Source organism: Salmo trutta, chromosome 25 (assembly GCF_901001165.1).
Source record: "Salmo trutta chromosome 25, fSalTru1.1, whole genome shotgun sequence".
Taxonomy (NCBI): Eukaryota; Metazoa; Chordata; class Actinopteri; order Salmoniformes; family Salmonidae; genus Salmo; species Salmo trutta.
Genome location: NC_042981.1, coordinates 30897419 through 30922612, shown reverse-complemented (window position 1 = coordinate 30922612; position 25194 = coordinate 30897419). Strand labels below are relative to the sequence as shown.

General features: G+C 41.9%; 1 protein-coding gene across 1 annotated transcript; it reads right to left on the bottom strand.

Moving 5' to 3' along the window:
- Window positions 1-99: 99 nt before the first annotated feature.
- Window positions 100-23250, bottom strand: LOC115162394 (protein phosphatase 1 regulatory subunit 14B). Its single transcript, XM_029713661.1, has 4 exons — window positions 22958-23250; window positions 7689-7769; window positions 580-612; window positions 100-381 (listed from the first exon to the last, which is right to left on the bottom strand). The coding sequence occupies exons 1-4, from the start codon at window positions 23144-23146 to the stop codon at window positions 313-315; spliced, it is 372 nt and encodes a 123-aa protein (XP_029569521.1). The 5' UTR covers window positions 23147-23250; the 3' UTR covers window positions 100-312.
- Window positions 23251-25194: the final 1944 nt, after the last annotated feature.

Genomic DNA, 25194 nt, shown 5'->3' with positions numbered 1-25194 from the left:
ATAGGCAAGCAAAAATGTACAGTCTTACACAAAAACATTCCATGTGAGTAATAGACAATACATTTTATTACTGGTGCATTATTTTAATTGAGGGGAATCAAAATGTTAAGACTGTCCATAAATAATGTTATATAAAACACTAATCAAAAGCCACTGTTCTCTTTACAGACCAACATTGACCCATGTGTGCAGAGAGAAGGTCCCATTAACATGTAACTGCACAGAGAGACATCCAGAATACCAGGTAATGATGGGGTGGGGCGCGGAGGCTGGGGCGCTTCACATTGTCTCCATTCTCGATTTCACCTATTATTATTTCTTCAGGGGCCCTGACATTTTGCGTAGGCCCTTCATCCGATAAAGCAGCCCATTGATAAAGTCCTGAAAGGGAGGAAGAGAATGAGTTAACACTACCCGTACTAGCAGTTGACAGTTAAACTCGTTCTGAGACTGTTTGAGCAGTGGACCATTGAATTGCAAGTATTTCTTTGTAGAGAGTAAATGTACACTAAGTGGAATTTGATGTTTCGTTTTTTCGGTACATGACTAAGGCTATAATAGTTGATGGTTGTGTCTCACCTCTTTTGGCTTCTCACATTCCTGCAGTAACTCCTGTAAATGCACAGAAACAAACATGGCCTCAGTAACTGACGTGAACATTGTTCTTTCACGTCTAACATTGCGAAAGGACACCAACTGGGGTCAAGTGCTTGTAAAGTAATTACCCTACTTTGTTAAATATGCCCTGGTGTATCTGTGAAGTATAAACAAGGGCATAGCTGAAGTGTAAGTATTGCCTCATACTGTGACCCACAAAATGGCTTCTGAAGAGATGTCAATTTTCCATGGCTTGCTATCTGTTAGACAAGGCTTAGCATTTGTGAAGGTATAGCTTACAGTGAAACCTTGGCTGGAGAATGTCTATGTTTTCTCTGTTTGTTGTCTTTTAATGAGCTTGTTTTATATTTTCCAAAAGTTACTGTGATAACTCTTATCTCATCTTTTATAACTATACTGTAAAATGTTATTGTTGTTGTTTTCTTTGTTGACCAAATGTCTATTTGTTGGGGGGGGGTTACAGGTACATTATACATTTCAAATTATAATATTTATGAAACATGTACCTGTAAGCTGCCACTCAAAAGAAAGTCAACAGCAAGAAATACATACAGTTGAAGTGATAATACATTCAGTATAAACGGGAAAACAAAACTAAAAAGAAGTGGGCTTCCAACCTCCCATCCCATTATCCCAACCCCACCAAGTCTCCATCCATCCAACCCCTCCACCCCCAACTCGTTTCCCACCCCCCCTAGCAACTAGGGTTGCACATTATGTATATATTTATTATTTGTATGTGTTGGGCTTTAGCTGAGATTATTCTTTACAGAGTAAAGTATATTTGTCCAGGCTTCAATTGTTCCTTGACCAGCATCATTCATTCTCACTGTTGATAATTATGTTTTAACTTTTAATAGTAACTGTAAACACTGGCGCATTGGGAAAGAGTGAGGTGACGCCATCTAAGAGCCAACATGTTTTTTTTTTGCGGCAGTGCTGCCTGCCAGCGTTAATTGTCTTTGATTGACTGAGAGATTCAAGGAGCTATCATCATTAAGTAACATAATATATGTAAAGCATTGAATATTTACATTCATGCACTTCTAAACAAATGTTCCGTATTTGCCCCAGAAGCATTTAACTGCAGGAAACTCCCATATCATATGGAGAAATGTGCCTACCTGATTTAGGGAACACGGTGAACAGTAGGGAGTTGGGGCCAATTTCATCGTAAAATGTTTCCTTGGTGTTAAATACAGTCTGTGAGCAAACTTAAAATGTATAAATTGATGGTTCAAATTAAGAGATTCCAAGGTCATATTTTTCCATATTCTGTTCCAGTTAATGGTTTGTTCAGATTCAATTAGATCTGTGGACCATACTTTTTTTATGGCTAGCTCAGAATATGAGCTTTCCAAAAGTTGTTCATACTGTCACGACTTCCCCCGAAGTCGGTCCTTCTCCTAGTTCCTTCGGCGGTTGACGTCACTGGCCTTCTAGCCATCGCCGATCCACCTTTCATTTTCCATTGGTTTTGTCTTGTCTTCCCTCACACCTGGTTTCAATTCCATCAATTACATGTTGTGTATTTAACCCTCTGTTCCCCCCATGTCCTTGTCCAGAATTGTTGATTGTAAGAGTTTGTGCACGTTATGTCTGGCGTGCGAAGGGTTTCGTCCCATTGAATTTATTTATTGTTTTTGTTCACAGTGATTTTTATTATTAAACTGCAACGTTGTAACACAGTCTTTGCTCTCCTGCGCCTGACTTCTCTGCCGCCAGTACGCACGCATTACACGTACAGTGCATTCGGGAAAGTATTCAGACCACTTGACGTTTTCCACATTTTGTTACGTTACAGACTTATTCTAAAATATGATGAAATTGTTTTTCCTCCTCATCAATCTACACACAATACCCCATAATGACAAAACAAAAACAGGTTTTTCAAAATTTTTGCAAATATCACATTTGGCAGTGATTACAGCCTCGAGTCTTCTTGGGTATGACGCTACAAGCTTTGCACACCTGTATATGAGGAGTTTCTCCCATTCTTCTCTGCAGATCCTCTCAAGCTCTGTCAGGTTGGATGGGGAGCGTTGCTGCACAGCTATTTTCATGTCTCTCCAGAGATGTTCGATCGGGTTCAAGTCCGGGCTCTGGCTGGGCCACTCAAGGACATTGAGACTTGTCCCGAAGCCACTCCTATGTTGTCTTGGTTGTGTGCTTAGGGTAGTTATCTTGTTGTAAGGTGAACCTTCGCCTCAGTCTAAGGTCCTGAGTGCTCTGGAGCAGGTTTTCATCAAGGATCTCTCTGTACATTGCTATGTTCATCTTTCCCTCGATCCTGACTAGTCGCCCAGTCCCTGCTGCTGAAAAACATCCCCACAGCATGATGCTGCCACCACCATGCTTCACTGTAGGAATGGTGCCAGGTTTCCTCCAGATGTGACGCTTGGCATTCAGGCCAAAGAGTTAAATCTAGGTTTCATCGGACCAGGGAATTTGATTACTCATGGTCTGAGAGTCCTTTAGGTGCCCCTTGGCAAACTCCAAACGTGCTGTCATGTGCCTTTTACTGAGGAATGGCTTCCGTCTGGCCACTCTACCATAAAGGCCCTGATTGGTGGAGTACCGCAGAGATGGCTGTTCATCTGGAAGGTTCTCACATCTCCACAGAGGAACTCTGGAGCTCTGCAGAGTGACCACCGGGGTCTTGGTCACCTCTCTGACCAAGGCCCTTCTCCCCTGATTGCTCAGTTTGGCCGGGCGGCCAGCTCTTGGAAGAGTCTTGGTGGTTCCAAACTTCTTCCATTTAGGATTGATGGAGGCCACTGTGTTCTTGGGGACCTTCAATGCTGCAGAAATGTTTTGGTACCCTTCCCTAGATCTGTGCCTCGGCACAATCCTGTCTCGGAGCTATACGGACAATTCCTTCAACTTCATGGCTTGGTTTGCTCTGACATGCACTGTTAACTGTGGGGCCTTATATAGACAGGTGTGTGCCTTCACAAATCATGTCCAATCAATTGAACTTACCACAGGTGGACTCCAATCAAGTCCTAGAAATATCTCAAGGATGATCAATGGAAACAGGATGCACCTGAGCTCGATTTCGAGTCTCATAGCAAAGGGTCTGAATAGTTATGTAAATAAGGTATCTGTTTTTATTTTTAATACATTTGCAAAAAAATCAAAATACCTGTTTTCGCTTTGTCAATAATGAGTATTGTGTGTAGATTGAGGATTTTTTTTATTTAATCCATTTCAAATTAAGGCTGTAACGTAACAAAATGTGGAAAAGTCAAGGGGTCTGAATACTTTCCGAATGCACTGTGTATTATAGAGATCAGTCCTTTCGGGAGCCCAGATAATTTATTTACAAATCCCATCATTGGATGTTTCGGTAGTTCGGTTTTCCAAGGGACTCCATAGGCTAGCATAGAATGATTTGTCTGGTAATGTGTATGTATCTTTCAAATCTTGGAATGTTCTCAATCCATTACTGTCCATGATATCAGCAAGGGTACAGATTCCACATTTGGACTATTGGGGGGACGCAAAAGGCCACACTCCCGATCGCAAGGCATTCTTGTGAAATATGGAGTATGCGCATGCTATTTTGTTTGTACATTTTGTGGCAAATACAAATTGTAGTATAAATTGTTTCAGGGATATATCAGTGAAGACCACCTCTTCCAGGGCAATAGGAGACACCATATTATGCTCCATACTAAGCCAGGGGGCAGAAGAATAATGTCTAAACCAATTTAGGTTTGAGCCAAATGCTAGTGCCTGAAAATACAATTAAAAAGTTTGGTATGGATAGTCCTCCTATGTCTTTCCCTCTTTGTACATTTGTTAATTTGATCCGGGATCGTTTACCTTGCCATATACATTTTGAAAACGCACAATGAATTTTATCCCAATAGCCAGAAAGGGGAGCCATGTGAAGCATTGAACTACAGAAATTCAGCCGTGGCAATATATACTGCTCAAAAAAATAAAGGGAACACTAAAATAACACATCCTAGATCTGAATGAATGAAATAATCTTATTAAATAGTTTTTTCTTTACATAGTTGAATGTGCTGACAACAAAATCACACAAAAATAATCAATGGAAATCCAATTTATCAACCCATGGAGGTCTGGATTTGGAGTCACACTCAAAATTAAAGTGGAAAACCACACTACAGGCTGATCCAACTTTGATGTAATGTCCTTAAAACAAGTCAAAATGAGGCTCAGTAGTGTGTGTGGCCTCCATGTGCCTGTATGACCTCCCTACAACGCCTGGGCATGCTCCTGATGAGGTGGCGGAGGGTCTCCTGAGGGATCTCCTCCCAGACCTGGACTAAAGCATCCGCCAACTCCTGGACAGTCTGTGGTGCAACGTGGCGTTGGTGGATGGAGCGAGACATGATGTCCGAGATGTGCTCAATTGGATTCAGGTCTGGGGAATGGGCGGGCCAGTCCATAGCATCAATGCCTTCCTCTTGCAGGAACTGCTGACACACTCCAGCCACATGAGGTCTAGCATTGTCTTGCATTAGGAGGAACCCAGGGCCAACCGCAGCAGCATATGGTCTCACAGGGGGTCTGAGGATCTCATCTCGGTACCTAATGGCAGTCAGGCTACCTCTGGCGAGCACATGGAGGGCTGTGCGGCCCCCCAAAGAAATGCCACCCCACACCATGACTGACCCACCGCCAAACCGGTCATGCTGGAGGATGTTGCAGGCAGCAGAACGTTCTCCACGGCGTCTCCAGACTCTGTCACGTCTGTCACGTGCTCAGTGTGAACCTGCTTTCATCTGTGAAGAGCACAGGGCGCCAGTGGCGAATTTGCCAATCTTGGTGTTCTCTGGCAAATGCCAAACGTCCTGCACGGTGATGGGCTGTAAGCACAACCCCCACCTGTGGACGTCGGGCCCTCATACCACCCTCATGGAGTCTGTTTCTGACCGTTTGAGCAGACACATGCACATTTGTGGCCTGCTGGAGGTCATTTTGCAGAGCTCTGGCAGTGCTCCTCCTGCTCCTCCTTGCACAAAGGCGGAGGTAGCGGTCCTGCTGCTGGGTTGTTGCCCTCCTACGGCCTCCTCCACATCTCCTGATGTACTGGCCTGTCTCCTGGTAGCGCCTCCATGTTCTGGACACTACGCTGACAGACACAGCAAACCTTCTTGCCACAGCTCGCATTGATGTGCCATCCTGGATGAGCTGCACTACCTGAGCCACTTGTGTGGGTTGTAGACTCCGTCTCATGCTACCACTAGAGTGAAAGCACCGCCAGCATTCAAAAGTGACCAAAACATCAGCCAGGAAGCATAGGAACTGAGAAGTGGTCTGTGGTCCCCACCTGCAGAACCACTCCTTTATTGGAGGTGTCTTGCTAATTGCCTATAATTTCCACCTGTTGTCTATTCCATTTGCACAACAGCATGTGCAATTTATTGTCTATCAGTGTTGCTTCCTAAGTGGACAGTTTGATTTCACAGAAGTGTGATTGACTTGGAGTTACATTGTGTTGTTTAAGTGTTCCCTTTATTTTTTTGAGCAGTGTAGTATTCATTTTAGCAATAGATATTCTGCCGGTTAAGGCAACTAACTGGGATATTATTCCATCTACTGAGGTAAGATTGAATTGATTTTAAGCTTTCTGTTAAAGTTTATGGCAAAGGTTTTATCTAAGGAAGGAAAAATATCTATTCCCAAGTAGTTAAAACGGTAAACGATTGGGATTCCATCAGTAGAGAAACTCATCCATCGTGGTCTTGAGGCAGTAGGGCTGATTTTGTTCGATTCAGCTTAATCTCAAGATATAAAATGAATCTATCTTTGATCTTCAATACATTTGGGAGCGATTGAGATACATTGTCTAGGTATAGTAAAAAAAAAATAGATGAAGTGATCAGTAGATTTTAGGGAAATTGGTATTATTTCCTCGATTGAAGAATTGCCTGGCAAATGGGTTCCATGCAACGGCGAAATTGGATCACATTGTCTGCTCCTTTTAGTGATTCTGAACGGAGCAGAGCAGGTATTGCCTGTTATAACATTGTTTTGACAGTATTGTACAATAAAACGAATTACCTTATTAATTATTTACAGTAAATTGCCATACATGGCAATTTGCTCTGGGTGATTTTATGCGTAACAGTAAATTATACCGTTTATTCCAAAGAAACGTTGATTTAACAGTACATTACTGTAAGCACACATCATTGTGGGATTGGCAAGCTTCCGACCTACCTCACTTCACTGTTAAAAGAAAATATGAGACACCAAACCCGTTCAAGACAGATTTACTTAGATTGGTATATACTAGTGGAACCTTGAAAGTTAACCATTTAACTCTTGAGGTTCCGTTAGTATGTACCGATCTAGGTAGATCCACCTTCAGTTTTAGTGCCCCCCATTTTTGGAATAGCCTACAAAACTCCCTACATCTTGACTCTCTGGTGTCTCTAGGGCAGTTTAGGACTTTAATGTTGAATATATTTTTTGAGAATTGCAACTGTTTGGATTGAAACGTAGATGAATAATTGTTTTTGTGGTGTTTGAAGCTATAGTGTTGATTCTGTAAGTTTATTTTAATTTATCATTTTTAATTTATTGTATTGTTGTCCTTGGGGCACCATTGTAAATGAGACCCTGGTCTCAATGGGTTCCACTGAATAAAAAAAGAAAACAAAGAAAGTGATATAAAATATCAAAATGTTGTATTTTTCCACTTGCACTTCTAGAGGTTTTAACAAAAGCTTCTTCTACACTAATTCATCGATATGCTATAATATGTGAACAAATTACCTAGCCAACCTGCTTGCACCAATCCTTGTAGTACAATACAAACCTCATCTACCCTCAATGAATTTAATTAATTTATCCAATTATTAATTCATTAATTTGTTACAATTACCATAATATTATTACAGTAATGCACTGTACTATTGTTTTTGCAGTAACTTACAGGCCTGAAAGTAACTGTAATAACAATGGTAAAAAAGATTACAGTAACAGTATTGGATACCGTAAAATATGGTATGTAACATACTGTACTTTTTTATTTTTTTTTAAGGCTTTAACCTGACCTCCTCTGAGGACATCCTGCCAGTACTCACCTGCAGTCTGGATCTCTGCTCCGTGTCAGATAGCTCCAGCAGCTCATCTATGTCAATCTCTAACTCTGTGATCTCCTCCTCCTGGACAGAGAGAGAGAAGAAAGTGGTCAGAGACACAGGGATGTTGTTCTTTTACCCGCCATGCAAACATAGATGAACTGTGACTGGGGCTCCCTGCCACCTTAAATAGGCCTTTACCATTCAGTGTTTGAACATATTTCACTTAACTGTACCAAAGAAAATTAGTCTCAGAGTATCAAGTCTAAAAGGCATTGCTGATGCATCAAGCATGATGTACCACTAGAACAATAATGTATGTCTAACCTCATATATAAACGCAACATGTAAAGTGTTGGTCCCATGTTTCATGAGCTGAAATAAAAGATCACAGAAATGTTCCATACACACAAAAAGCTTATTTCTCTCAAATTTTGTGCACAATTCGTTTACATCCCTGTTAGTGAGCATTTCTCCTTGGCCAAGATAATCCATACACTTGACAGGTGTGACATATCAAGAAGCTGATTAAACCCCATGATCATTGCACAGGTACAACTTGTGCTGGGAACAATAAAAAGCCACTCTAAAATGTTTTGTCACACAACACAATGCCACAGATGTATAAAGTGTTGAGGGAGCATGTAATTGCCATGCTGACTGCAGGAATGTCCAACAGAGCTGTTGCCAGAGAATTTAATGTTCATTTCTCTAGCATAAGCCGCCTCCAACTTGTTTTAGAGAATTTGGCAGTACGTTCAAACGGCCTCACAACCGCAGACCACTCCAGCTCAGGGCCTTCACATCCGGGCATTTTATCTGCAGGATCATCTGAGACCAAACTGTGGGTTTGCACAACCAAAGATTTTCTGCACAAACTGTCAGAAACCATCTGCAGTTCAGCAAATGCTCACCTTTGATGGCCACTGGCAATCTGGAGAAGTGTGCTCTTCACGGATAAATCCCAGTTTCAACTATACCTGGCAGATGGCGTTGTGTGATCAAGTGGATTGCTTATGTCAACGTTGTGAACAGAGTGCCCCATGGTGGCAGTGGGGTTATGTTATGGGCAGGCATAAGCTACGGACAACAAACACAATGCATTTTATCGCTGGAAATTTGAATTCACAGAGATACCGTGATGAGATCCTGAGGCCCATTGTCATGCCATTCATCTGCCGCCATCACCTCATGTTTCAGCATGATAATGCACTGCCCCATGTCGCAAGGATCTGTGCACAATTTCTGGAAACTGAAAATGTCCCAGTTCTTTCATGGCCTGCATACTCACCCGACATATCACCCATTGAACATGCTTGGGATGCTCTGGATCGACGTGTATGACAGCGTGTTCTATTTCCCGCCAATATCCAGCAACTTTACACAGCCATTGAAGAGGAGTGGGACAACATTCCACAGGCCACAATCAACAGCCTGATGAACTCTATGCGAAGAAGATGTGTCACGCTGCATGAGGCAAATGGTGGCCAGACCAGATGCTGACTGGTTTTCTGATCCACGCCCCTACCTTTTTTTAAGGTATATCTGTATTCCCAGTCAAGTAAAACCCATAGATTAGGGACTAATGAATTTACATAATTTGACCAGGGGCAGGAAGATAGGCAACCGCCATCTGATTTCATGGATGATATACCCAGCTGCCATTTTGCTCAACCATTAGAGTTAGAATTCCTCTGGTTTAATTTTTTTAATATGAAATTAGCAGTGTTTCTGCTTCCTTTTTCTGGGCTACTTTCTTTATATGGCAAATATCCTGTGCAGATTAGTCTAGACCTAGGGAAAATATTCTGGGTGTGTTTAAGAATAACCCCTTACTGTGTGATATGTGGTCATTTGTTGTAAACTGACACTTACCTGGAAATCTAATTATCTAATGAATTTAGTAGACTGCGTTAACATATTTCAAAAGAATCCAATTAACTCCTACCAATGTCAGTTACAGCCCCAAGATATAGATGAGTGTCTGCCATCTTTGAGAAACATTGCAAAACCACATCCACACAAAAATGACTCCGCTAATCTAAAACAAATACTAAGGTAATAGTAATCAATCTATATTCTGGCTGATATTGCCCTTTGAATACCATTTACTGAGAGGCTCACTTCTGGCCATGGAAGACTGAGCTGGGAAATATCTGGAGTCAGCAGGTGTAGTTTTAGATTTGACAAGCCCTTAAAAAGAGAATTTTCCAGTCGGGGGTTTAATGGCAGGTCTGTTGAAGACGGCAGATTTCTGGATGAGGAGAGAGCTAATCAATGAGACTAGTGGCAGAACGGAAGAGATCAACAGCCCAGTCCAGAGTCCCCTGTGTGTCCCTCTAATTGATAAATGATGCCAGGTCTGACTGTTTGGGATTCTGCACATTGGCATTATTCCACGGGAGCAGGGCCCTGCTGGGCTGTGCTGGGCCAGCAAACCACTGATCCAGGGATCCTCTCTCTGTCTGACTCTGGCTTAAGACTGCAAGGCAATGCACAGCACCACAGAATATCAATGAAAGTTTAAAAAAATTCGGTGGGAGAAAAGTGTATGCATTTGTTATTGTCATGAGAAAGCCTTTGTAACCTTTTGTAGTAGCTCTTCAATGTATATATTGTGTGGGGTTGAATGCTTTTCATTTGTGTGATTTTATTTTATTTAAAAAAAAATGTATCTGGGGCTGAAAATGTCTCGACAGCACTTTTGAAGTTAGGGAAACTAGTCCGACATTAAAATGAATGTTGGCATTCATTTTTTTTAACACATGAATATGAAAGTGGTTCTTTAGAGGAGCATAATTTTTTAACTGCAATATGGATTAGAAATGCAATCTTAATGAACCATTTTATGTTGAGGGATTTTGTTAGGATAAGATGCTCCTGTATCCAAGGGACCAGTTGTATCCATGCCAGCAGAGCCTAAAACTACATTGCCTTTAGGTAGAGTTCAATTGAAATTTGATTGGAATTTGGGGTTCATAACCATTTATATTTAACATTGACATGACAAGACAGAAATCATAGCAGCCAACTGGTGAGGTATTTTAGATTGATGCATTTACAACAAGTACATGGTGAGTATGCAGTATGATAGAGAAGCTATATTCTCCACTTTGCTTGTATCCCTAATACACTATGACCACATAACAAACCGATGTTCCTAAACCAATCAGTGTAAATATACTGAACAAAAATATAAACGCAACATGTAAAGTGTTGGTCCCATGTTTCATGAGATTAAATAAAAGTTTCCAGCAATTTTCCATATACACAAATAGCTTATTTCTCTCACATTTTGTGCACACATTTGTTTACATCCCTGTTAGTGAGCATTTCTCCTTTACCTGTAACAATCATCAAAGGGAGTAGACCAAGGTGCAGCGTGGTATGTGTTCATCTTGATATTTATTTTAACTCTGAACACTTAAAATAATAAACAATGGAAAACGACCGTCACGTCTTGCAGGATTAACAAAGCAGTACAAAAATAAGATCCCACAACTCAAGGAGGGAAAAGGGCTGCCTAAGTATGGTTCCCAATCAGAGACAACGATAGGCCTCTGATTGGAAACCATATCTGGCCAAAACATAGAAATATAAACCATAGAATGCCCACCCCACATCCTGACCTAACAACATAGAGAAACAAATCGGCTCTCTCAGGTCAGGGCGTGACATTACCAAGATAATCCATCCACCTGACAGGTGTGGCATATCAAGAAGCTGATTAAACAGCATGATCATTACACTGGTGCACCTTGTGATGGGGACAATTAAAAGGCCACTCTATAATGTGCAGTTTTGTCACACAATACAATGCCACAGATGTCTCAAGTTTTGAGGGAGCTTGCAATTGGCATGGGGATTACAGAAATGTCCACCAGAGCTTTTGCCAGAGAATTAAATATTAATTCCTATACCATAAGACGCCTCCAACGTCATTTTAGAGAATTTGGCAGTACATCCAATCGGCCTCACAACCACAGACCAAGTGTAACCACACCAGCCTAGGACCTCCACAGCCTGCTTCTTCACCTGCGGGATCGTCTGAGACCACCACCCGGGCAGCTGATGAAACTGTGGGGTTGCACAACCGAAGAGTTTCTGCACAAATTGTCAGAAACCGTCTCAGGGAAGCTCATCTGTGTGCTCGTTGTCCTCACCGGGGTCTTGACCTGACTGCAGATCGGCATCGTAACCGACTTCAGTGGGCAAATGCTTACCTTCGATGGCCACTGGCACGCTGGAGAAGTGTGCTCTTCACGGATGAATCCTAGTTTCAATTATACCTGGCAGATGGCAGGCAGTGTGCATGGCGTCGTGTGGTTTGCTGATGTCAATGTTATGAACAAATGGTGGTCACACCAAATACTGACTAGTTTTCTGATCAATGCCCCTACTTTTTTATGTATCTGTGACCAACAGATGCATATCTGTATTCCCAGTCTTCAAAATCCATAGATTAGGGGGTTATTGAATTCATTTCAATTGACTGATTTCCTTATATGAACTGTAACTCAGTAAAATCTTTGAAATTGTTGCGTGCTGCGTTTATATTCTTGTTCAGTGTAGTTGATACTAATCAGAGATGTAAAGGAAACCTTTCCCACAAAACCATGTTGTTTTGAAAAGAGGCTGATGTGAAAGTCAGACAAGACTGATTGTCGTCTAAATTCATTACTCATAACATTTTTTTCCTGTAAGAGGCTCGAGCTGTCGACCAATCAAAACATACCATAACAGAGGGGTCACAGGTCATACGCATGACATTTATCTGAGATCATCTGCATTGTGAGGAGGTTAATGGCTGTAACAAGTTAGAGGCATCACACATTTAGTACTGTATCCATTGAAACGAGAACCATATTGCTTTACATTTGTAACTTAATAATTACATTTACATTTTAGTAATTTAGCAGATGCTTTTATCCCTTTACAGGAGCTATTAGGCTTAAGTGCCTTGCTCAAGGGCACATCAACAGATAATGACATAACTTCAGTCTGAAGTATATTTCTATTGAGTAAGGGCTTAAAAATCTGTTCATTTTTAAGTATTTCCTACTCTTAAATTAGTGTTTTTTCACACCTCTACGATTTGAGACTATTTTCCTAAAAGGTGTGAAGTCATCAACGTGGTCCAGTGCCATTGCCACTCAATACCCAACCAATAAGCTACTTGTATAAATTAGAGATGTCACTAAATAATTCAGCTCTTGACACAGGGGGCTGACCACTAAATACTTCCACACGGAAGAGTCAGAGTATCCAACCACAGTCTAACCTGCATTCCCCAGAGTTCATGCAAAATTCATCCCATTAGCCAACGCACATTGACCAACCATTTCTCCTGCCACACCAATGGGTGGTGTCTAGCAAACAACTTATCCTTCACAGATAGACTGGAGTTTGTCTAGTAACCACTGAAATCTGACATTAAGACATGAGCACCTCAAATCCTACAAAGAGATAGGCCATACTTAGGGGCAGGAGTTTTTTTATTGACTGCGTGACCTGTCCAGGAAACCCTGCTTGCCCTAGTCATATTGTTTTATCCATACAGGAGTACAAACCCACAAAGACTGTACCTACCAGACAACAGGCCTGTTTCATATGGCAGGCCCCATAACCACAATAACAAAGGAGTTAGCTACTACTGCTACCGTATCTGTTATCATCCCATCAATCATGCAGGGATCCCATTACGTGCAACATCCTTCAGTCATAAAGGGCCTTCTCTCTCAGGGATTCCCCCAGACAAATTAGTACAGTCAAGAACTCAAACACAATAACATTAGTGTACTGTCTACTAGTCTACTATTAGTGTACTGATGACATGTCCTGAGTAGCTTAGTTGCGCTTGCAACGCTGGGGTTGTGGGTTTGATTCCCACGGGAGACCAGAATGAAAATGTATGCACTCACTACTGTAATTGAGTGTCTGCTAAATGACTAAAATGTAAAACATCTGCTGTACATAATTCTCATGATAATAGCATGACAATAATATCAAACCCTATGCAAATTATAAATAGTTCTGGAACCATATTCTAACTCGGTTCTGCTCGCCTGAGTTAGAATACCTCATGATAAGCTGTAGTCCACACCCTTTACCACCACAAATCGATGCTGGCACTAAGGTCGCACTCAACGAGCTGTATAGGGCCTTAATAGAGTAACACAGTATGAGTCATAATACCCATAAAACCTAGCGGTCAAACAGGGAAATGGTTCCGATTGTTTTTCCACCGGTCGTTTTTCCCATGGGGGATTTTAGAAACACTTAAAATAAGAGCTGTATTTTGTGTAGGCTTATCCTGGCGTGATGTTTTGATAACAGTATAAATCTCTCTAGGACAAGTTGATATTTATTAATATATTCACCTGTATTTACCCCCCAAAAATGTAATACTAATTATCTGCTAATATGGCTATCATAAAGAACTACAAATGCCATGATGATCTGGACGAAACTGCCGAATCGAGGCAAAGGTAAGAATCTCTGGATTAGCTATCTAATGTTAGCTAAATGTAGTAATGAATAAATTGGCTACATTTCTTTAAATGGCCAATTCTGTGAACTGTCTTGTGCAAGTTTTAAATTGTCACAATACCTGTTAGCAAAGGTGTCAGCTAGCGATGACGTGCAGGAGCTTGCATGATGTCTACTTTGATGCTAATTAGCATTTTCGAATCTGAGAGTAAATAGAGCTGAATATGTTGAATAAAAGTCACCCTGTACGAGAGAGATTTACATGGTTATCAAAACGTCACGTCAGGGTAAGCCTACATGAAACACTTATTTTAAGTTTTCCAAAATCCCCTATGGGAAAAATTATTTGTGGAAAAATCATTGAAACCATTTCCCTGTTTGACCACTAGGTTTTATGGGTATTACGACACCTCGACTGTGGGGCTCTATGGCGCCATAGGCAAACAAGAATATTTTCAGTCAGAGGCAATGCTCCTAGTGGCCGGTGATTTTAATGCAGGAAAACTGAAATCTGTCTTACCTCATTTCTACCAGCATTTCACCTCTGCAACTAAAGGCAAAACAACTCTAGATCACCTTTACTCCACACACAGAAATGCATACAAAGCTCTCCCTCGCCCTCAAGTTGGCAAATCTGACCATAACTCTGTCTTCCTGCTTACAAGCAAAAACTCAAACAGGAAGTACCAGTGACGCGCTCAATATGGAAGTTGTCCGATGAAGCGGATGCTAAGCAACAGGAGTGTTTCGCTAGCACAGACTGGAATATGTTCTGGGATTCATCCGATGGCATTGAGGAGTTTACCACATCAGTCACCGGCTTCAGTAATAAGTGCATCAACGAAGTCGTCCACACAGTGAAAGTACAGTGCATTCGGAAATTATTCAGACCTCTTGACTTTTCCCACATTTTGTTACGTTACATCCTTATTTTCATCAACCCTTATCAATCTACACACAATACACCATAATGACAAAGCAAAAAATAAACAACAGAAATACCATATTTACATAAGTATTCAGACCCTTTGCTATGAGACTCAAAATTGAGCTCAGGTGCATCCTGTTTCCATTGATCTTCCTTGAGATGTTTCTACAACTTGATTGGAGTCCACCTGTGGTAAATTTAATTGTTTAGACATGATTCTGAAAGGCACACACCTGTCTATATAAGGTCCCACTTTTGACAGTGCATGTCAGAGCAAAAACTACGCCATGACGTCGAAGGTATTGTCCGCAGAGTTCCGAGACAGGATTGTGTCCAGGCACAGATCTGGGAAGGGTACAGAAAAATGTCTGCAGCATTTATGGTCCCCAAGAACACAGTGGCCTCCATCATTCTTAAATGGAAAAAGTTTAGAACCACCAAGACTCTTCCTAGAGCTGGCCGCCTGGCCAAACTGAGCAATTGGGGGAGAAGGGCCTTGGTCAGGGAGGTGACCAAGAACCTGATGGTCACTCTGACAGAGCTCTAGAGTTCCACTGTGGAGATGGGAGAATATTCCAGAAGAACAACCATCTCTGCAGCACTCCACCAATCAGGCTTTATGGTAGAGTTGCCAGATGGAAGCAATTCCTCAGTAAAAGGCACATGACAGCCAGCTTGGAGTTTGCCAAAAGGCACCTAAAGACTATCAGACCATGAGAAACAAGATTCTCTGGTCTGATGAAACCAAGATTGAACTCTTTGGCCTGAATGCCAAACGTCACTTCTGGAGGAAACCTGCCACCAACCCTACGGTGAAACATGGTGGTGGCAGCATCATACTGTGGGGATGTTTTTCAGCGGCAGAGACTGGGAGACTAGTCAGGATCGAGGGAAAGATGAACAGAGCAAAGTACATAGAGATCCAAATAGCCCTTACACAGCCTGGAGGTGTGTTGGGTCATTGTCCTGTTGAAAAACAAATGATAGTCCCACTAAGCCCAAACCAGATGGGATGGCGTATCGATGCAGAATGCTGTGGTAGCCATGCTGGTTAAGTGTGCCTTGAATTCTAAATAAATCACAGACAGTGTCACCAGCAAAGCACCCCACACCAAAACATCCTCCTTCTCTATGTTTTACAGTGGGAAATACACATGCGGAGATCATCCCTTCACCCACACCGCATCTCACAAAGAGATGGCAGTTGGAACCAAAAATCTCAAATTTGGACTCCAGACCAAAGGACAGATTTCCACTAGTCTGATGTCCATTGCTCGTGTTTCTTGGCCCAAGCAAGTCTCTTCTTATTATTGGTGTCCTTCAGTAGTGGTTTCTTTGCAGCAATTCGACCATGAAGGCCTGATTCACACAGTCTCCTCTGAACAGTTGATGTTGAGATGTGTCTATTACTTGAACTCTGTGAAGCATTTATTTGGGCTGCAATCTCTGCGGCTGATACCTCTAATGAACTTATCCTCTGCAGCAGAGGTAACTCTGGGTCTTCCATTCCTGTTTGCGGTCCTCACGAGTGCCAGTTTCATCATAGCGCTTGATACTTTTTGTGACTGCACTTGAAGAAACTTTCAAAGTTCTTGAAATTTTCCGTATTGACTGACCTTCATGTCTTAACCCTTGTGTTGTCTTAAGGGTAAAAAATGACCGGCCATTATGTTTAACAGCAGAGAAAACCCCCTAAATTATATTTTTTCAACTTGAAATTTGATTACTTTTCCTAGAGTGACCCAACATTAGAAAAAGTGAAACATCGCCTTTGTTCATATTTCCATGAAAGCTGTACACCACCAGTGTACAAAGATTGTCTTAGGGTCATTTTTGACTGAGCAGTTATAGAAAGATGGACTGAGGGGGCACAATGTGTGACAATTTCTTCACCTCTTATGAACTCAGCCAGCAGCTCCTTAAGAGGAAGCTCACCATGGTTGGCACAGTTAGAAAGAACAAGCCTGAGCTCCCCCCTGCACTCCTCGCAACAAGGGGGAGAGAGGCCTTCTCATCAAAGTTTGCCTTCACCCCCACCACCACTCTAGTTTCTTACCTTCCAAAGAGGAACAAGAATGTGGTCCTCCTGAGCACACTGCACAAAATGTCTGAGATCAGTGATCGTGAGGACAAGAAGCCAGCCATCATCCTGGACTACAACCACAACAAAGGAGGCATGGACAACCTGGACAAGGTGATTGGAACTTACAGCGTCAGGTGGATGACTGCCCGCTGGCCCCTGGTTATCTTCCATAACATCATTGATGTGTCCTCATACAATGCCTTCTTGATATGGCACAAGATCAACCCTACCTGGATGCTTGATAAGCGGAACAAGAGGAAGGTGTTCCTGGAGCAGCTGGGAAAGGCACTTGTAACACCACACATTCAAAGAAGGGAGCGCCTCCCCTGCACAGCAGCCTCTGCAGCGCTTGTGAAAGCTGTTCAGGGAGCTGAATCTTGTCCTGATCCACCTGAGGCTGCAGCTGGGACAGGCAAGAGGAGGAGATGCCAATTCTGCCCCCCGAAGAAGGGCCGTAAAACAAATACTATGTGCTGCACATGTGAGAAATACATCTGCAAAGTCCATGCACACACACTTGCATATTGTCCTGCATGTGCTAATTAGAGTTGATTGGTTCATGTTTTTCACGTTTTTGTTTTGTGTCTATTATCTTAATTTGTTCTTATTTATTGTTGTTGTTTATACACCTTGTGGGTGGGGGCAATGGTTAAAAAAATGGGAGAAGACTAGTATTTTGTTGTTGAATTCCTCATTGTACAGTATATAAGAATATATTACTATGTTGCCAAAAAAGTAAGACTGCTATTGTTCCCTTCAATAAAATGCATTCAAAACTACTTTCTGCACAATTCTGCTACTTTCTTAGGCTATACAAGTGCTATCTCTTGCTTAAAAATTTATGTTTACACCTATGCAGTACCTTTAGCAATAATAATAATAATAGACGTCTACTTTAGTAAAGAAAACAATTATGACAGGTGTGTTCAAATAAAAACGAGTGGTGTCCACAGATTTAAATGCAGTCTTTCTGCATTGTGAAGAGGGAAAACCCAGATATTCACAAAGTTTGTGATGAATGACAGGTTGTTTCTTCATGCAAAATAGATTTGGGGTTTAAAATTCAATTAAGCTGCTTTATTTTAGGGGTTTAGTGAAGGCAGGTCACTTTTTACCCTTAGGACAAGGGGAGTATACAGAATGTTAAGACTACACAAGGCTTAAAGTAATGATGGATGGTCGTTTCTCTGTGCTTATTTGAGCTGTTCTTGCCATAAAATGGACTTGGTCTTTTACCAAATAGGGCTATCTTCTGTATACCCTACCTTGTCACAGCACAACTGATTGGCTCAAACGCATTAAGAAGGAAAGAAATTCTACAAATTAACTTTTAAGAAGGCACACCTGTTAGTTGAAATGCATTCCAGGTGACTACCTCATGAAGTTGGTTGAGAGAATGCCAAGAGTATGCAAAGCTGTCATCGAGGCAAAGGGTGGCTATTTGAATAATCTCAAATATAAAATATATTTTGATTTGTTTAACACTTTTTTTGGTTACTACATGATTCCATATGTGTTATTTTATAGTTTTGATGTCTTCACTATTATTCTACAATGTAGAAAATAGTCAAAATAAAGAAAAACCCTTGAATGACTAGGTGTTCTAAAGCTTTTGACCGGTACTGTACATGTCCCAAGAAGCAATGGATTACGGGCAACATCCGCACTAAGCTAAAGGTTAGAGCTGCCGCTTTCAAAGAGCGGGACGTTACACAGTGCGATTTTAGCATGTAAATCTTGGTGGGGAAAACTCCCCCATTTTTTGCATGCCAGCAAAACCAATACACAATGCAACACTAAATAATATATTAATTACACTATAACGGTGCCCACAAACTGTTAGGACCTACATAAAGCCGTCCCAGAGTTTTCTTTTCAGCACCATGGAGTGTATCCTTACCACTAATATACCTAGCTATCAGCGAAGCCTTGTCTGGCAGAGAAACAGTTAATCTCAGCTTCATTTACTGCCTTTTAAAAAAAATTGCTGATATGGCTGACTTGCTTAAACAAATGTTGTTTCTACTGACAATTGAGATGTACAAACTATGCCATAAGGGAAGGATGAGCGGATAAGAGGCAATACATAATTTCGATTAAGACATTAATGAGCGAGCTAAGATGGACTTAGTCAGCATAACTATGTATTCAGCACTTTTGAAATGTACAGCGACAGAATTCAGAACATGGACCGTTCTTACAGTATTCTCCCTGTACACCAAGTCGGAACCGTAGGATAAATAAAGGGCAGATAATGAAAGTACTTACAATATTTGATGGTGACATTTCTCTAAAACAGACTAAAGGCTACATGTGCACCACCAAGTCAGAACAGTAGGCTAAATTATGAGGGGGAAAGGGACCAAACTATTAGGTCGAGGCACATGGGCTACTAATAGCTTACTACACAACATACACTTAATATTACTTTCTTAGCTACAGTATACATATCTCGCTGGTACATTACATCATTTATGCAGCAGGATATAATACATTTTTGGACTCACCTTGTTGTGCTGTGCTCATTTGAACAAGAAGGTGGCGCTGTGGTCCTTCTTGTGGGCAAATTTTGGCATCAAAATTTGTCATCAAAGTCTGGCATTCTCTGGATTTATGGTGCTTTCAAGACAACTGGGAACTCGAAAATAAAACGGTTGAATCATGCCGTCAGTGATCTCCAGGTCGGAGCTTTAGAAAGTGGCCTGAGTTCTTGACTTGGAATTTCGAGTTGGATGACTGTTCAAAATGTATTTTCCCAGTTGGAGTTCCCAGTTATCTTGAACTCACAAGTCTGAGATTTTCAAGTTGTTTTGAACGCGCCAGAAGTCATGCTGGATTGACAGCATGGCCAATGTATTCAACCTTTTCTGGCCCATGGTGTTGCATGTGAGTGTTTATCCTTTTAAGCTTGGAAAAGAGACCCTTAAACCCAGACTTGGACCACATACCCTCTCCACTGAATAGCAGGCTAGTGATTGCTTTCTTAAATTTGCAATTTCCAACTTGTTGTGTAATGTTTATGTCCAATGGTCGATGAGCACTAAAACGTTTTATGTATATTTTCTCTTTATGACAAGGATTGAAAAGGATTTGCCAGTAAATTGTCAACTTAATTCATGATGATGACTGCTTGTCTAGCTTGCTAGCTAAGGTTTTGAAAGTATGATGTTGACATGATCAGTTCAATCAAAGCTACGGTAGATGTAACGTGATTTGACATACTTTTATCTGTGGCCAAGGACCTTGGGCCTTCTTGGATGGGCACTTCTAATGTAAATCTACAATATGGCAGCACCCAAGGGGCTTTCATTTTTTTGCTCTCCCTGTAGATTTTGTGGTGACGTAGTGTCCCCATGAGTGACAGAACACTGAGCCAATCACAGCGCAACTAGAGAACATTACCAACCCCTACGCCCTGTATTTTCCTCTGGTTGCCCCACCATCACAGAAAGCACAGCTAAGCTGAAACACCTGCATTTTGGAGCTGCCTTACTCAAGAAAGCAAAAAAGATCCGATGTTTGTGTGCGGCATTATTAACAAATGTTTTTTTTTTTTTTACATTGTTTGCAAACTGATAAATGTCATGTATTTACGCTAAAATAACATGCAAAACAGGCAACAGGTGGGGTTCTGCCCTGAATGACGGGTCACCACTGCGCTTATAAGAAATCCCGCAATGACCTCCGACGAACCATAAAACAGGCAAAGCGTAAATACAGGACTACCTGTTGTTTAAGAAGCATGTGACGAATAAAATGTGATTTGATTTAAAAAATATTGATTTGATTTGATTTTGAAGCAGCAGGCAAGACTGACTTAGCATCATTTGTAAAGCAGCATAGAGATTCTTCTTTAACCATAATCCTCTATTCTTTTTTCTGAGATTCAGGCACCATTTCAACCCACTGCCTTTCAGGGATGTTTGCATATATTACCAGAGAAATAAGCAGTTAATGGGATCGCTAAAAATGTGCACTGCTGAGTGGAATATATTTAGGAGACAGCTGTAATGCAATCCTTACAAAACACCAACCATGTTGTGTGTCCAATCTAACAGTAGAGTGGTTTTATTAAAATCAACCAGGCTTATGTAGCTCACACAGGCTGTCTACTGGCCTGTTCTGAGGGAAATGTGGAGTCTGAGCCGAGAGGAGACGTTGGGTGTCTGTCTGCCACCAGACTGGCTGTAATTAATGTCTCTCCCTCCCATCTCAGTGTGTAGAATGGAATCTGGTTGAACCTGATGCCCTAGCCGAACGGCCCATCACTGCCCTCTCTGACTACTTTGGATGCATGAATCTGGATAGGTGTTTCTACTGAGGATATTGTGCTGTCTGTGTTCATTTGGACCTGATCATAAACTCAACAGGTCACTACATTAACCTGATTCCTGTCCTCTTACCTTATTGATATAGCTAGGAACCTGAGTTTTTCAAGACTACATGACCTGACCGGGAAAAACTCCTAGCTCTACATATACAGATGTAGGATCTTAATTTGAGCCAGTTTGCTACAGCAGGAAAATAATCCTGCAGCAACAGGAAATGTGAATTATTATGTGTATTATAATTTACTTTTTTGTAGGTGTTGATACATTTTTTGTTAGGACAAATCAAATCTAACATTTTAAAGTGAACATTACAAAATTTAGAAGCCTTTTTAAACCTGGAGTACACTACAAGTTTGCATTTCCTGCTGTGCAGGAACATTATCAGCAACAAAAGAGTGATCAAATTAAGATCCTACATCTGTAGCTATTTTCAGGAACTCAAACTTTAATGAGGACACCCCTCACACGTGGTGCTCTCTCATGCCCTGCAGCATCAGTATGCCATATGCAGAGTGTTTCTTGGCATTGGAGAATAATTTTTGGGTTGGAGGCATTCAAATCACTCACTGCCCCAACTCAACTCCCTCCTCAGTCAGGAAAGTAAATGAGAAACATCATCCTCCTTCACCCCGTCTTTCCCCGATCCAGCTTCAAACACAGGTGTTGTGTTGTCGTGTTGTCGTGTTGTCATATGATCTCCATTATCACGCGGGTGCCCATGCTCCTGAAGACATCCCTCTGACTCCTCTGTGCCTTTCCTCTTCACGTGGGAGCCAGTCTTCTGTTGCCATGGCATCCTCAGAGACTTCCCAGCAAATTGATGCAGCCTCTGATGATAATTGGATTTCCCCCCACCAAATTGCAGTGCAGTGATGACACAGGGGGGGTCCTACGATCTCCACACAGGGGTCCCACTCCCTAATCTTTGGAATGAATTATGCAAACGCCCAGTCCCTCCGTTTGTGGTGTGCAATCCTGGCCATAAGCAGTTCTGCAGACAGCCTCCCTGCCGAGATCTAAGCAGTAAACCTCTCAAGTTCTTAGAAGTCTCAGACTGCAAACTGACCAGAGACAACAGGGATTTGCTGCCCTGTCTGAACCAGTGTCACAGAGGGGAGTAGATTCTCATCTTCTGAGGACAGATGCTGCGTGCCACTAGAGTACTGTCTGTGTAGAAGTGTTTATAATAAGGAAAGGGGTGATTGTATTAGCCAATTAATATATTTATGTTAGATAATGTTGTGTTACTCTGGAATGCTGTATGTATGTCCATTCAGTGATACAGATGTTCAGAAAGGATAGAAATAATGTAATATGATGTATAGTCATCCTGATATGATGGTCAGATAATGTGTATCTACAAGGCTGATAATGCAGTAATACATCTACCCACACAGCCCCTGGGACCTAGCTGTGCCAGCAGCAGCCGTGCACGACCTACCTCATAGTCGAAGAGCAGGTGCAGCTGATTGTCGATCCACTCCTCAATATCCAGCCTCCTCTGCAGGTCCTTGCGGTTGTATTTGACGGTCAGCTTGCCCAGTTTGCGATGCGTAGGCTCCTCTTTTTTATCTGCGGACTGGAACATCACCCTGGACTGGGTGACTGGCTCCGACGCCATGCCTGCCATGGCCTCGGTTAAACAGCTGAGGAAACACACAGCCGTCTCTCTCTCTCTCTCTTTCTATCTCTCCCTCTGTCTCTGGTGCTCTCACTCCCACCCTCTCTCTTGCTGTCTTTCTTGTGTGCTCGCTCTTCTTCTTCTTCTCTTGCTCTAGCTCTCCTACATATCTATCTTGCTTGCTCCGTCTGTCTATGTGCACTCGTCTCTCTCTCTCCCTCTCTCTCCCTCCCTCCCTCCCTCGCACACTCACTGCCTGTGGAGGATGGTAATGAAATATGCCTGTGTGTGTGTGTGTGTGTGTGTGTGTGTGTGTGTGTGTGTGTGTGTGTGTGTGTGTGTGTGTGTGTGTGTGTGTGTGTGTGTGTGTGTGTGTGTGTGTGTGTGTGTGTGTGTGTGTGTGTGTGTGTGTGTGTGTGTCTAGGTGTGCTATCCTTATCTCTCAGGTAGAAGAGCATAGGTCAATTACGGAGTGATAAAAACTGAGAAAGGGATGAGAGGGCAACCAAAGATCGGAGTATTGCAGTGGTTAACAATACATTTATTTAACAATTTTGTCATCCAGAAAAAGATCCATGTCCCAAATTGTAACACATGTGGATTTCTAACAATGTGGGTTTCCAATTTTCCAATGTGCCCTAATCAGGAGTTTACTCAGTGCTTGACTGAGTAAAGAGCTTACCGGAGCTGAGTACCGGGACCTAAAATGTTCTACTGCTTGAGGTCCTGCACCTCTTATAGAATACTGTATAAGCTCAAAAGTATTGTGGAGCTCCTGCACCTAAATATAAACAGTACCAGCACCCAAAATGAGTACCAGAACCTACTGTATTTCAGTCCAAGTCAAGCACTGAGTTTACTGTATTACTCTGTGGCTTATCATCCCTACATCACAGCATGTGGAAACTCTTGGCCATCTCTGTTCATCCACACTCATCAGAATACCTGCGCTTCCCTGACAGGTGATCCAGACTTCCTCCAGTGTTCATGAGATCCCCTCCACGTCGTTTATAACAGCTATTATCAGGTGTACATTTAATAAGCCTTGAAGCCAAATTAGCATCCTCAGTTACATCTCCATCAATAATGGATAAAAGAGAGAGCAGATAAATGCTATTAACAATCACTCAGAGGGTAAAACCAGTGATAAAGACTCTGAACTAACCCATTTCATTTGAGAAGGTCAAATATCACCAGGAACTAAATTAGTCAAGGTTAAAACTACTTCGTTTTTCTTTCGGTGCCAAACTAGTACAGTTGAGACTAGCAAGGGTACGCTGTAGTTTCCACAGATCCTTTTACAATAATAACAATGAGACCCTGCTTTTTGTTTCGGCAGTGTGTATCAGTCAGCCGTGGTGTTGCGTGTTCACCTGCTGAGGCAACGTCTGTTACAAACACCGAATTATTGAGCACCATTGGCAGCTCACCTTTCCAGGCAAACAAATGAATTCATACAATTCACTGTTACCCGGTTCTGCCCCATCAGGCTGACTGAAAGGGGACTGGGACTGGGGAATCAGGAGACCTGGCCATCTCTTCATTCTAGAATGGGAGGAATGAGACACACCTCACATAAGTGCTGGATCTCACATTAACTTGACTCGTATCCCTTGATTGGTTATTTTTATACTGCAGAGGCTGTGTTAAATATGATGCTCTTCTGTTTTTACTGGTTTACTGGACTTGGGGGTATAATAGTGTGTTGCTCATAACACTGCCAACAACACACATAAAGTGTGTGTGTGTTTTAAAAGGTTATTGATTTTCACAAGGGACCCCAATTACTTGTTTCAGGCAGCAGCCATGACTCAGTACAGGAGTCACGATGCAGCATCAGCTTCATGTAAAGAGGACATGAAGATGAGATAGATATGAAAGGGGCCCATGAGACTGACATTCTGACAACTATTTCAGAATACACTCAAGAAACTGATCGTTCAGATGATCTGGATAATTTTCTGTGTGACACTGCCATCTAGAGGATATAAAAAGGTTCCATTTGGTAAAAGTGAGAAAGAAAAAAATGACGCTATATAGCCTGTCAGAGATTTGAG